This window comes from Chrysochloris asiatica, unplaced genomic scaffold (genome assembly GCF_000296735.1).
Source record: "Chrysochloris asiatica unplaced genomic scaffold, ChrAsi1.0 scaffold00023, whole genome shotgun sequence".
Lineage (NCBI taxonomy): Eukaryota > Metazoa > Chordata > Mammalia > Afrosoricida > Chrysochloridae > Chrysochloris > Chrysochloris asiatica.
In genome coordinates, this window is record NW_006408541.1 from 4417136 (window position 1) to 4432101 (window position 14966).

The 14966-nt window shown below is 48.2% G+C and overlaps 1 protein-coding gene across 1 annotated transcript in view; it reads right to left on the reverse strand.

Annotated features, from left to right (window-relative positions):
- The window catches only part of CSTF1 (cleavage stimulation factor, 3' pre-RNA, subunit 1, 50kDa), an 18566-nt gene extending 3600 nt beyond the window's left edge, over positions 1-14966 (reverse strand). The window contains exons 1-5 of the mRNA XM_006839160.1: positions 14905-14966; positions 11337-11537; positions 3735-4012; positions 3381-3578; positions 2079-2469 (exon numbers count right to left, since the gene is read on the reverse strand). Of these exons, the coding sequence (XP_006839223.1) occupies positions 2079-2469; positions 3381-3578; positions 3735-4012; positions 11337-11505 (1036 nt within the window). The 5' untranslated portion in view covers positions 11506-11537; positions 14905-14966. The remainder of the gene's footprint in view (positions 1-2078; positions 2470-3380; positions 3579-3734; positions 4013-11336; positions 11538-14904) is intronic.

The following is a 14966-nucleotide window of genomic DNA, read 5'->3' on the forward strand; positions in this document are numbered from 1 at the left end:
TCAGCACCTACTGCATACACACGGGGCCACCACGAGTCAGCACCAACTGTACACACACAGGGCCAACACAAGTCAGCACCTACTGTGTACACACACACGGGGCCATGAGTCAGCATCTACTGTATACACACACACATGCACACGGCCACGAGTCAGCACCTACTGTATACACACACACAAACACACACAGGGCCACAAGTCAGCACCTACTGTACACACACACGGGGCCATGAGTCAGCACCTACTATACACACACAGGGGGCCACCACGAGTCAGCACCTACTGGATGGCAACAGTGACAATAAGACGTGTACGGCAGAAGACGTGCTCAGTCAAGGCTGCTCTGGTTACTGAGTCCTAAAAGCTGCGTCCTGTCGGAACATTTACACGATGATCTTTCATGGACGTTTACATTGCTAATTCCTGGACACTCTAGATAACACTGCGGTGAGCATTCTTTAATGTGCACACATTTGTCTGATTGTCTTAGGTTGGTTTTCTAAGACAGGATCTGGTGGGATTTTAAGTTTTGGTAAACGACAATGAATGGTCCCTTAGAAATGTTTTACAGCGGATGCGCCCATCAATAGAATATGTATCATTTCCCCACTTCTCATCAGTACCAGGCATTATCAATCTTCTTCATTTGTATGAGTTGGAATCAAGTTGCCGGGACTTACCAACAGCATCACCAATATATCAACAAATAATACCAACCACTTTATTTCCTTTTGCAAAATAAATGACTACCCTTTGACTCATTTTTCTGTCAAATCCAGGCTCATCTTCCTCTTACTTATTTAAAGGCCTCTTTAGGGGTTTCCAATGCTGTGATCTTAATGGAAGCAGACTGCAACATTATTTTCCTCCAGAGCAGACAGTGGGTTTGCATAGTGACCTTCTGGTTAGCCGGGGGAGTGCTTAGCCACTGCGTCACCAGGACTCCTTGTCAATTATATATGCTAGACATATTTGCCCTCCAAGTCAGCATTGTTTAGGGTTTTAATTCCTAACATTCTCTTAAAAGTTCTTTTCCTTATTTCAAGAAGCCCTTGAAATCTAACTACAGGTTAAAAGGAAAACACTGATCCAGGTGGGCTGAGAGGACATGTGACCGGAAACAACAAAAGAACTCCAGCGTATGATGGCTGGTCTGCTGGCAAGCTGCTGTTGTTAAGTGTTGGTGAGTTGGCTCTGAATCACAGCAAGCCTGTACAGGGTTTTCAAGGAGTGGCTGGCTGGTAGGTTTGAACTGTCAATTGTGTGCTTGTCCTACAGCTCCACACCAGGCCACCATGGTAGCAAGCAGCAATCATGGGAAAATCAGAGGTGGGTTATACTGCAATCTAGTGGTTCCCATGCCACAGACCCTTCCATTTTCTTCACTCAAATGGCAACACGGCAGGGTCAGCACGGCAGCGTCTTTTACGACAGTGCTATGAGCTCGGTGAGGGACGGACATGGTGGTTTCTGCGTATGACAGAAAACACACCTTACAACAGAGGAAAGGAAGCAATGCTGAAGCTTCCTGAAGGGTTTTTTATTTTAATTTGCTGCTAAAAAGGAGCAGTCTAATAAGACACGACAATTTCAGCCACTCCGTCGCCGATCACATGATGTGAACACTGAGTGCTAGTGAGAGGATCAGTAACTAGACTTCAGCAGAGAAGTCTGGGCACTCTCACCATGACCACCAGGAATGAAGGACACAGAATGAGACGGGGGTTTTTGTCTGGGGGCCCTACTCCTTATGGCGTGAAATCACACTTGTGATTTCATTCTGGGGGGGGCTACCTCTGCCCTCCTCTTAGAAACAGGCTAACAGCTACCCTTTTGGCCCTTCTTTCCTGAACCATGAACTTTCTGGGTGCACAGACTGAGGCTTTCTCAGGACTTTGCCCCATTTCTATGAGCAGACAACAATCTACACATGGCCTGCCAGGTTCTTTGGTGCTCTTGCATGGGACCCAATCCACGCTGAGCTGTGACGTCTGCAGAGAGCAAAGTAGGCAAACCAAGTCTGTCTACTACCCACTGCAAACCAGGAAGTACTACACGACACCGAAGGAGTCGCATACCTGTGTATCTGACCAGCGTTCGTCCTGTCGATATTTCCCAGAGCTTAGCTACAGAGTCTTTTCCGCTGGAGAGAATGTATTTGGAATTTTTGGAGAAGATGGCAGAACAAACTTCCGCACCATCATGGGCCTTCTCAAAGGTTGTGATGCAGCGATTGGACACACCATCCCATAGTTTGATGCAGCCGTCCTTGCTCCCAGTAACATACATGTTGGCACTTGGGTTGTAGCTCACAGAGCATATGGCGTCTGTGTGCTGGTCTTGAGGATTACATGAGACGAAACACTGAAATGTGTTGATATCGTAAAGCCGCAAAGTAGGGTGTTGGGTCCCGACAAGTATGAAGTCCCCAGAGGGATGGAAGGAGATGGAACGCAACATTTCTGCTTCCTGTTGGGACAGAGATGAACAGTGACCAAGTGAATCAACAGGAAACGCGGAGGCCCCTAGACAGGAATAGAAATACTTCCAGGAATAAATCTAAGTATCTTTTGAACAGAAACCTCCCAAACTGGTAAGGTAATTCCAAACCCCTCCCCTCCGCCCCCCCAAGTGAATGCCTCAGAAGGGCATGTCAAGGTGCCATCTTAATAATCTTGGAGCATTAATGGAAGATTGCTGAATGAAAATGAAACTTGTATATGAAAGCTTCTTTAAATTTATCCTAGAACTTTAAACACTGAGTAAAAAACAAAATTATTTTGAAGTGACAAAAACAAAACAAAAACCCAGAATACCCAAAACCAAACCCTTTGCCATGAAGTTGATTCTAACTTACAGCGCTCCTGTGGAGTGGCGCTGGGGGGGACTGCACTGGACCGCAAGGCCAGCGGCTCCAATTCACCAGCTGCCCCTTGGAAACCCTATACTATGAGTCGGACCAGATGGCACTTAACACGAGACAGGAGAGAGTAAAACTAAGCCCACAGGGTTTCGGGGAGCAGCCGGCCTCACCACTGCACAGCAGGGCTCCTTCCCAACAATGGACCGTGCTCATTCAAAGTGGAAAGCAGAACAAACAGTTGTATTTCTGAACCACACTCACAAGAGGGTACCAGACGCCACTTTTCCAGCCAATACCCGCCAGTTTTCTCAACTGGGTAAATTTTGGTTACACTGTAGTGATGGGGATGTATGGCCTCTGTCCCGCCTACCCCCTGCATTCAGGCCTGGCCCCCTCCCTCCCCCCCAGCACTTCCTGTATAATTGCTGAGACCAGTGTATGTATACAAGACCAGTCAGACAACAGTTCACTGCTCCGGAGGGAAAACCACGCCCCTTTCCCAACACCAGATGCTAACCTGAATGTATTTGAAGGCTCTTTTTGCAGACGGTTTGGAATAATCGAACAATTTAAGAGTGTAATCCCGTGAACCCGAGGCCAGGATCTGTTCTGTTGGGTGGAAAGCGAGACACGTGACCTCATCCACGTGGTCATAGAGAGTTCGAATCACTGGATGGTTTTCCATATTCTGCTGGGCGGTCTCATTCATCATGACCTAGACCAACAAGAAGAGAGCTGCTCAGTGTGCAAAAGCCACCATAATCTAAGGGCACGGTCCAGAACAAGGCTTAGTGCAAGCTGGTCTAAACCCCACTCTCACAGGAGCCAGGAATGACCTAGAGGCCACCAGCCAGTGACCCTGAGTACGTACCTCTATTGGCATTGCACTCTTAGCCAGCATGCGTTCAGTGTCGAGGATCTTTATGGAGGCATCAGCTGAGCCGGTGGCTATTAACTGTCCATCTCTGCTGTAGGTGGCCACCCGGCAGGGCCCTTTATGGGATGTGACGTAGCAGGTCTCGTACTCTGACGCCTCTGGGGACATGGTCTGGACATCGGCATCAAACTCCAAGTCAATGCCCGTGCCGGGGGCCACTGTATCTGAACGGCCAATTGCATACTGCACTGCAGTATCATCATTTTCCATTCCTGAAAGAAACCAAACGTGCACACATGAAAACCAACCATGGGAATTTTTTTTCCTGGGTCCTAGTGAGAGAAAGACGAGGCGAGGCTTTCTGCTGCCACGAAGAGTTTTAAAATCTTGGAAACCATACACAGGGTCATTATGATTTGGAATTAATTCAATAGCCCCTAACAAAAAGCCCAGTGGGTAATGATGTCAGCAGTAGTTGAAGGGAGAGAGAAGTCAGCAGCTAAGGAAGAAGGGGGATCCAGCATCAAAAACCTCGGGAGTTAAGTCAGGAAACTGGTGTTGGTAAAATCGTCCATAGTAGTTTACTCACAATCGATGGCTGATACCATACACCTGGCAGGCGTGTGGGGCAGACGACCTAGAAAATGAAAAGCTAGGTCCCTGCTAACTTCAGCAAGAGGCCTGCCCCCCTTGAGCAGCCTCTTCCCCTCCCAGTGACCTGGAGATACAGTGGCAGGCCACCCTGGTGTGAGACCACCGCAGGCCCACCGCGCTGGGCACAGAGAGTGCTGTGGCAAACCCAGGAGTGCTTCAAGGGGGAGGTACTAGGGACTTCTGTTAGCATTTAGTTATCACAATAAACAGCAAAAACAGAAAACAAAAAACCCATGGAGGGCAGAGGAGGCAGTTCCTCTGCAACAGACACAGTAAACAGCAAACGGAGTGAAATGAACAGAGAAGGTGACCTTGGACCCCAAGCTTCAGAGGCTATCACAGAGCGGGGGACTGAGTTCTGATGGGAAGAGGAAGCAGAATAGGAGCAGTGACCACTGGCAGCCCTTCCTGAGCAGCCTCGGGTCTGGGGCTGGATGCTGGCCACAAGCACACCTGCTTCTGGAGACATGCGCACTCATCCTGACTACGCTACACAGAAAACCACGTACACGCTTCCAGGGTCCAGCACATCCACCAGGGGAGAGGAGAGTGACCGAGAACACGGCAACATGCAACAATCAACCAAATACAAATACAACAGCACAATGTGTCAGAGGAAACAGGCTAGAGTGCCTCAAACAAGTGATGAATAAAATAGAGGCAGAAAATACAACATCTGAAATGGTACTGCAACCACTGGCTAAGGAAGTCAAAGTGTGCTATTTTGGCATTTCCAGTGGATTGACAGGGTAACTGAGAAAACTGCAGATGAAACCAAGGAAAACAGACAAAACTCTAGAATAATTCAAGAAGCAAACTGACAAAATTAATGAAAACATGGGACCCATACAAAAGCAACAATCAGGAAGCCAGATTAACACAAGTAGAATGGAAATCTTTCAACATTCATCTGCTAAAGGAACAATCAGAAAAAAAGAACAAAAAAATCTGAAGAAAGCCTAAGATTTCTGTGGGACACTGTGACTGGAATTCCAGAACAGGAAGAAACACATGAAAGACTATAGAGAATGCTGTCCAATAATTGTTGGAAGAAAACTTCCCTAACAGGGTGAAAGACAAGAAGAAAGGTAATGAACACCAAATAGGATACGGTAAATGAACACCATACAAGATCGTTGTGAAGTGAGATGAGTCGCTGCCGACCCATAGCTACCTTGCATAGGGTTTCCGAGGAATGGCTGGTGAGCTTGAACTGCCAACCTTACGGTTCAAACCGACTTTGTAGTTCAGTGCATTAACACACAACAACACACCAGGACTCCTCAAACAGGACAGACATCCCCTCTCTCCAAACCATGAAGACATTATAATGAAACTTTTCAAAACCAAAGACAAGTAAAGAATCCTGAGAGCAACTTAGGAAAAACAAAAAGTTACCTACAAAATGGGAACTAATAAACCTAAGCTGATTTCTCAGTAGGCAAGGTGATAATGGAATAACATATATTCAACCAAACTGAGTTGGTTCTGACTCATGGCGATCACGCATAGGGTTTCCGAGGAGTGGCGAGGGGGTTTGAACTGCTGACTTTGCCGTTCAAAACGACCTTGTGGTCCAGTGCATTATCCTGCAGCACCACACCAGGACTCCATGTCCTTCATGAAAAATTAAATCATTCTCAGATAAACAGAAATGAAACGAATTAGTAAAACCCACACTAACCTTATGACAACTATTAAAGGGAGGGTTTTGGATTGAGAACCAATAGCAAACAACCAGAGAGGAAGAGCTGCGACAACGTAGCTTCCAGAACTCAGCTCAGAACCATGTTTGTTAAGGGCCATTGCTTACTCCTGACTCATAGCAACCCTGGGGAGAGTGGCTGGTAGGCTCAAACCAACCCTTTGGTTCAGAGTTCAGTGCTTATCCCATAGAGCCACCATACTCCCCCAACCCAGATAAAGAAGGATGCAAAGCAAAACAGATCTACAGGATTGTAACTCTAAAACTCCCATCCCTACCCCTAAACTAGACCCAGCCATGGTCATAACTCGAACCCTCATTCCTTACTCCTACCCATGCCCTCAAAAACCAGAGCTGGGACTGCAGTGCACAGAGCAGTTACAGTACTGCGCGCTACTTACGGTGGAGGTGCCTGGGGGGAGGGCGGTCTGGGGACACACAGAGCACTTTGACAATTATTGCTGCTACTTTTTAAAAATAGCCTTCGCCTAAAAAAGTATTCAACTCTTACATAAACAAACTGGTACCTATGTCTTTCCCAGTGCCTTTCAGAGTTTATTGAAATGCATCGATCCATTTGGAATTGATTGAGGACTGGGTAGGGTAAGAAGGCTCTTTTTTCCTCAATCGTTTTTCTAATGTCTTTTACTGGACAGCACATTCTCTACTCATGCAAGTGTATAGATTCCTTTACATCGAATCCAGACTTAGCAACTACCTAGTTATCTGACACCCACATTTATGAAAACAGTACAAATCTAGTACCTGGAGATTGTGCAGATGTGCAGTAACGAACGCTGAGGTATGAGTAATGCCTGCACCAATAGGAACAGGTTATTTCTAAATTCTAAAAGGAAAAGCAAGGCGTGGCTTGGCCTACTGGGTAGTAAACACACACAGCTCTTGATCTTTTTTTTTTTAAATGAAAAGAGCAGACATGAACGTCACTGCTATTTGGCGTGGGGTCCAGGTGCCAGATGCTCACACTGCTGTCACAGGTTCTGTTTCGGACACCCCACAGAGCTCAGCCAATGAGCTTCAGTCTCTCACACCTGCCTCAGCAGGTCCTCCAGGTGGGAAGGCTCAGCGCCTTCAGCAGTCTGAAACCAACAAGCTCCTTACTTATCCATCCTAAGTATCTATACTTCCCCTCCTAGGCTCAGGAGGGTGCACCAGGCTGGGTGAACTCAGGCAGGGATGGTTAAGGTTGCAAGCACCAAGGAAAGGGGTGAGCAGGAAGAGGGCTGGGCTGCTTGGGAGCAGGGGTGGGGAACGTCCAGTCTGCAGACCGATTATGTCCGCAAAATCATTTGGTCTGGCCCTGCCAAGGCAACTGCAGTTCCAGCTATCACACTGTTGTTGTTAAGTGCTGCTGAGTTGGTTCTGACTCATAGCAACCCTGTATAGGGGTTCCAAGGAGCGGCTTGTGAGTTTGAACTGCCAACCTTGCAGTTCAAACCAACCCCGAGGCCAAGCGCTTATCCTATGGCGCCACACCAGGACTCACATTGTTGTTTTTAAGTGCCGTCAAGTCGATTTCGACCTACAGCTGGTGAGCTTGAACCACTGACCCTGCCGTTCAAATGACGGACTCTGCAGTTTGATGCACTAGCCCACAGCACCACACCAGGACTCCTAGGACTCACTTTTTTTTTAATGTGCCGTGGAGTCGGTTCCGACTCATAGCGACCCTGTATAGGGATTCCAAGGCTATAAATCTTTGCGGGAGCAGAAAACCTCATCTTTCTCCTGCGGAACACCTGGTAGTTTCGAACTGCTAACCTTGCGGCTCACAGCCCAATTCGTAACCACTACGCTACCAGCGTTCCTTTAGGACTCACATTGTTGTTGTTGTTGTCAGGTGCCATCGAGTCGGAACCGACTCATAGCGACCCCATGCACAGCAGAACGAAACAATGTCCGATCCTGGGCCAACCTCACTACCGCTGCCACACCTGAGTCCATCAATGATGCCACCTGGCTGATCCATCTCATTGGGGGTCTTCCTCTTCTTCTCTGACTCACATTAGCGCTGAGTTAATTGACCAAATATAGCAGGCTAATTTTTAAGTTGATAATTTTGTATGGCCCACAAATGATGTTATAAATTTTGGCAAAACAAAGTTTCTGTATGGTCAGTTTGAGCTGCAAGGTTAGTGGTTCAAGCTCACCAGCCACTCCTCAGAAACCTTATACAGGGTCAGTGAATTGGAAACAATTCAATAGCACTTCACAACTCCTGCTTCACAGCGACACCTCCCAATGAAAGTCGCACAGTTGTTGAGGAATCAGTTTGTGGTGGTCACGGGCTCTTCACTGTTTGCTGGATTCTCAATCCTCACTGTGGGCTGTTGGCTGGGCGTCCTCAGCCGCCCCAGGAGCAGGGCAGCATGGGCCAGGCAGACAAGCACCACTGCCCCCCTACTCCCAGCACCCACTGGCTGATGCCTACCAGTTCTTAATTTCTTGATGGTATTATTGCAAAAACTTCCTAACAAGTCTCCTAACTTCCCTTCTCAGACTTCCAAAATCCACTTCCAAATCATTCTCCAAATAAAAGTAAAATAAATTGAGGATACTCTTTGTGATGTAGTGATGATACGAACGTGTATAAAAGGAGCCATGTCAGCAGCAGGAAGGAGGAATCTCACTACCATCCACGAAGAGGAGCCAGAGCACCAACTGCTCCTTGGAAACAGGGTCATTATGAGTCAGTCAACTTGAAGGCACATAACAACAATGAGGTAGGCATGTGAAGCTGTTATATGACTATATGGATCTATATTTTAGGGTCAAGAACTCAGAGAATTATCTACCAGCACTCATACGTATTCACGGATGGCTTTATCCAGAAAAAAAACACAGGAAGAGGAAAATGTCCAGGATTCAATACTTAAGAATATGGGAGAGCAGCAGAGGACCCAAAAAATAATCAGAATTGTTTGTGGCCAGGAAGTTAGGAGGAAAACTAAAACAGTCCAAGTGGATAGAGTTTCCAAACAACAGATGGTAAACCAGTGCTAAACATTGCTGACGATAATTACTGACTACCTTCATAAACAAAATTTCTGTTCCATGATGGAAGAAGTGTCACCTAATTGTGACTGGAAAAGTCAAGGGAAAATAATACCATTAAGATGTTGAATAAAGATAACTGTTATTTAATTGCAAAATTGCTTCAAAATCAATACAGCCGAAACTTGAATAGAGTAAGAATGCATTTGTTGTTGTTGGTTGGTGCCATCGATTTGGTTCCAAATCATAGGGACCTTACACACAACAGAACACAACACTGCCCAGTTCTGCGCCAACCTCACAATTGTTGCTATACTTGAGCCCACAGCTACTGCCACTGTGCAAATCCATGTTGTTGGGGTCTCCATGTTTTCATTGACCATCCACGTTACTAAGCATGATTTCTTTCTCCAGGGACTGGTCCCTCCTGATAATCTGTCTGAAGTATGAGAGACAAAGTCTTACCATCCTGGTTTCTAAGGAAGAATTTTGGTTGTAGTTATTCCAACAAAGATTTTTTGTTCTTCTGGCTAAAAAGAAAAAAAAAAAAGGAGGAGCCAAGAGTGGAGTTTGTCTTTCAGACCCAGAGGTCCCAGTGTATGAAGCCTCCTGGGTCCAGGGACAGAAAGCTGTGGTGCCGGGGGTGGGGCAGAGCAGCAGTACAAGCTCCCATGGAGCGAGGGAGGCAGGAGACTAGCTTGCAGAGTGGGGTCCCCCTCCCGGCACTTAACTGAGGTTTGCTGACCCACGGAGTTAGAGCCCGGTGCCTACAGGCAGAGGCTTATGGTGGAGGGCGTGTGCTGTGGGCATTTCTCAGCGGTCCTGACTGGAAGAACTGTGCCCTGAGCATTGTGGAGCCTGAACCGCAGGCAGCTCATTCCCCAATCAAGGCCATCACTACAGTGGGTGTCTGGGGGCCGGTGACTACTGTACTGAGTTGTTGAACCCTCCTGGGTTGTGCTGAGGGACGGATGGCTAGTGCCATCATTTTATTTGTCATGCCTGCCCCCCCCCCGCCATCATGTTCTGTGGACCTTTCTGTTTTCATTACACACTCAGACACAGCCTGTGAGGTTCCCATGGGGGCCAGTTTGCTTTCTTTAAAGCGACAGCTCTACATCGCACACCATCACTTGACTTGGCTGGAAACAAGCCCCCAGGAACGCTAAGTGTCCTTTCTTTTCTAGGAGGGACCTGCGGCTGGGGGACAATCCCTGCAGACTCTTATGGACGTCCAGGGTCTGGGGGGCAGTGCTCCCTCTAGAGGCCTGGGACAAACCTGCACCACACCTGACTGCTCTGCTCATTCCTGTGTCCTACCTTCTCCATGGGTGGCTGGGGATCCCTTTAAAGTCCTGGTGTGGCTCTGTGGGTTAATGCACCAGACTGTAAAACCACTTGAATTGCAAGGTCAGCAGTTCAAGTTCACCAGCTACTCCCTGGAAACCTATACAGGATTGCTATGGGTCGGAATTGACTTGACGGCACTTAACAACAACCCAAACCCCCTGGCCATATAAACTTCTAGAGACCCAGGCCTGTAACAGACACACTCACTCCTAGAAAGCACTCAATAAAGCAGAGCAGCTAAACCATGGTCTCAGGAGCCCTGGTAGCATCAGGGGAACGTGCTGAACAAGACAAAGTCCTGACTGTTACTGAGTTTGGGGAGTAAGATGGGCAGCTTGTGTGGGTACAACCCCAACAACAGAGAACATTTCACACAACGATTCCATTCTGAAGGAAAGAGAGGATGGTTGGTGTGGAGTAAGTGGGGAGGCCTGGGAAGATTTTGGGGTCCCTTCAGAAGGGGTGACGAAGGCTGAGATGACCTGTGAGTCCAGGCCGGAGGGAAGCCACCAGCACACCACCACAGTCCTTCCTTCCAGTCAGGAGCACAAAGGCCTGGAGGCTGGACCAAGCTCAGCATACTCACAATCTGGACCTGGCTCACCCCTGGCCGGTACCAAGAGACCACTGCACCCGAGTCGGTGATGGCCCCTGGCAACGAGACAGGATGGAGCAGAACTGCCCCATGGGGTTACCTGGGCTGTAATCTTGAGGGGGCTGGCGGATTCCAGCCATTCAATGACACTTACAAACGACCACCAGGGTTCCTTACCTGGCACATATGAGGCAGTAAGACACAACTATAATTATCGTAAAACCCAGATGCTTGAAAGCATGGAAAACCTGAGTTTGGGAGTCACAGGGAAGGCTACCTAGCTTGATGAGGTGTAGGAGCTGCTCAGAGGGCGCGCACACGGACTGCGGTTTGACCTCATTGATGAGGCCGTTAGCGATGCTGATGTAGCCATCATAAAGCAGCTGGCTGATGATCAGCTTGTAGAGCTGCTGCCGGTCCTTCAGGCCCACTTTGGTTCTGTACATCTCGGAGAAGAGGATGATGAGTTCCCTGCCAGCTGGAAGAGAACACAGGAGGGTGGTGAAGGGCAGAGGCTCACGTGACTCTCAGACACAAACACACCTGCCAGGCTGAAAGCCCAGCGCGACCAGCTGCATTCTTTGCTTAGTGGCTTCAGTGCCCTCAGCTCGCCACCAAAAGGGGAAGAATGATTGTGCACGTAGGGGTCTGAGCCCAGAGCCTGGCACACAGAAGGCACCAAGCCTGTCAGCTGACATCAACATGACTTCCCTTCAACTTACCCTTGCCCCCTGTTCTCTTTCCAATCTGCTGTTGTCGGGCAGAAATGCCCCACAGGGGTCTCCCGTATGGGAGCGGATTAGCAGGCCCTTTCTCCCATGATGCTGTTGCTGGGTTTCAACAGCCAACCTTTTGGTTAGTGGCCAAGCACTTAACCACTGCACCACTAAGGCTCATTCTGACAAAAGGACTTGTCTGCATTTTTGGTTTCTTCCACTAAGAAAACACAACGCGGTACTGATGACCGTGGACAGGTGTCGCTGCTGCGAATGTCTAGGGGGTCCCTACTTTCACCAGCTGAGCTGTGTACAGACTGAAGTCAGCTCTGCTTGTTCCTAAAACCTGTTTTAGGGCAACTGAGCTTGTTACTGTAATTATATAATTAGTAAATTTAAATGGGAAGGCAAAAGTTATTATTTAATGAAAACGAAACCAAGTTGAATGCTTTGAAAAGACAAAGATAAACATTTAAATAAAATTATTGTCAAATAAGATAGGAGAAAAGCAATGATCAAGATGAGGAAGGAAATAAAGTCTACCAGGACTTTACAGTCAGATTGATTTGCAAAGGTTTGAGTCCTGCTGTGGCGCTGGGGGCTAATGTGCTGGACTGCAAAGTACGTTTGAATTGCAAGGTCAGAGGTTCAAGCTCACTAGCTACTCCTTGGAAACCCCATACAGGGTCACGATGATTCAGAACTGACTTCACAGCACTTAAAGCAGTGGTAAAGCGCGAGGCTTCTCCAAGCGGTTGGTAGTTTGAACCCATCAGCCGTTCTGCAGAAGAAAATATCTGGTTATTGGATCCTGTACACTGTGAAGCGCCGTCGAGTCACTTCCGACTCATAGCAATTCTGTATAGAGTTTCCGAGGAGCGGATGGTAAGTTTGAACCATTGACTTTGCAGTCCGGTGCTTATCCTACAGAATCACACCACATCACAGCCTAGGAAACTCTATGGGACCCTTCTCTACTCTGTCCTGAAGAGTTGCTAGGACTTGGACTGGAGTCAACAGCAATCTAATCAGGTAATATACACAAAAAAATCACAGACTCAAATATTCTGTGTGGACTGGTCCCAGAAGGCTGCAGGTGCCTGAAGATGGGGATGGGACTGTTGCAGAGGAGCCTAGGAGTGAAAAATGGAGACGAGAACGTAACAGAAAGGATGCAGCGGTAACTCTTGGTACTGCTATCCTGGGTGACTCTGAGAGATAGAACCCACCTGTTCTAACTGCACAGCTGCCCCTGGAAGATCACTGAGATTACCAATCATGTTGTTGTTGTTAAGTGCCGTCCAGTTGGTTCTAACCCATAGTGACTCTGTATAGCGTTTCTGAGGAGTGATCCACTGACCTTGATCAGAATAATCGCTAATATTTACAGTGTTTACCAGGTTTTATCTCACTTAATCCTCAAGAGTTCCCTATAACGGCAGTCTTGGAATCTCCTTGTTTTCAGATAAGGTGGGAGAAGCAGTTCTTCAAGATCTCACCATTAGGCTTAGAGGAACCTGGGCTAGAACGGTGATAGTTTGCCTTTAGAGCCTGTGTTGCCACTAACCACAGCTTTGTAATGTTTTCTAAAAACTTAAAAATACTCACTAGGACTGATCAGATCTTCATTGTTGTTAGTTGCCATAGAGTTGACTGCAATTCATGGCAACCCCATGTTAGTACAATACCTAACGTGTCGTGAGTAAAGGACTTATTACCTCCTTCACTCCTCATACAGTTCTACTTTAGGGATCAGCAACAGAACTAAAGAAGTTAGTCAGCTCACCCAGGATCAAAGAGCTTGTCAATGGCAGGTGCTAATCTCAGAACCTGAGTTTTGTATACACTACGCTTACTCATAACAGCTAACTAACATTCATCACTAAGGAGCTCTGGTATCGTAGGGGTTACAAGTCCGGCTACTAAGCTCACCATCAGCAGTTCAAAATGACCAGCGGTTCCCCGGGAGGAAGATGAGTCTTTCTGCTCGTACAGATTTACAGCCCCGGAAACTCTATACAGGGTTGCTACGAGTTGGAACCAACTCCACAGCACATATCCACCACCAAACATTTATTATGCATGGTAAAGTGAAGAAGGGTCAGTGAAAACGAGGGAGACCCCCAACGAGATGGATTGGCACAGTGGCAGCAGTAATGGGCTCAACCATACTAATGATTGTTGAGGGGGGTTCAGGACCGGGCAGTATTTCCTTCAGTGGTGCATAAGGTCATGAGTCAGTACTCACTCAATGACACCTAACAACAACAACAGCCTTTACTGAGCAGTTCCTGGTGTGGTGCTGACCGTTAAGTGTTGGATGGCTAACCACAAGGTCAGTGGTTCAAACCCATGCACTGCTCCTTAGAAACCCTTTATTGGGTCGCTATGAGTCGGAACCGATTCGATGGCATTTAACAACAGCATTTATTAAGCATTTCCTGGGTGGCGCTGCAGGTTAAGCGCTATTTGGCTAACCGCAAGGTCGGTGGTTCAAACCCACTCGCCGCTCCTTGGAAACATTTTATGGGGTCGCTATGAGTCGGAACCATTCAACGGCACCCAACAGCACCACCACCTGCCGGACACCACTGAATGAAACCATAGGATGCATGCAGAAGCAATGTGGTTGTGTCGGTAACACTGGACACGGAGGAGGGAGGATGCCCACTAAGTTTAGCGTGGTTGCGTAACCCGCCCGCAGCCGAACTACGATCCTATCCCGTCTCCTCGGTCCTGCCAGGCATCCTGGATACAAAGAGGGCGAGCTCCTGCTTCTCCCGCCCCATACAATGTCCACCCTCCGGGCTAGCAAGTGGGGACACAGAAGTCAGGGGTCAGGAGGAAGCCGACCCCAGGGCCAGTTACTCCGGGAGAGACCGTGAACCTCCTTCATGGTACAAGGAACGCGCCGCGGCCATCCCAAAGCGGAGGCGGACTAAGGGCCGGGAGGAGTGGGCACGATGTCCTTAGAAGAGGAGGCTGTGCAGGCCCAGCTCCGCAACCAGGACACGAGAGGTCATGCCGCAGGCCTCTGCGCTCCCTCCGGGCTCTCCCGCCATGACCGAGGCCTCCCCGCAGGGGCCTGCAGCGCTCGTCCACTCTGCTCGCATCCCGGCATCCCCTTACCCGCTGCTCTGGCTCTCGCGGTCTCCCGCTTTCTCCTAGAAAAATGGAGGCGCGAATATTGC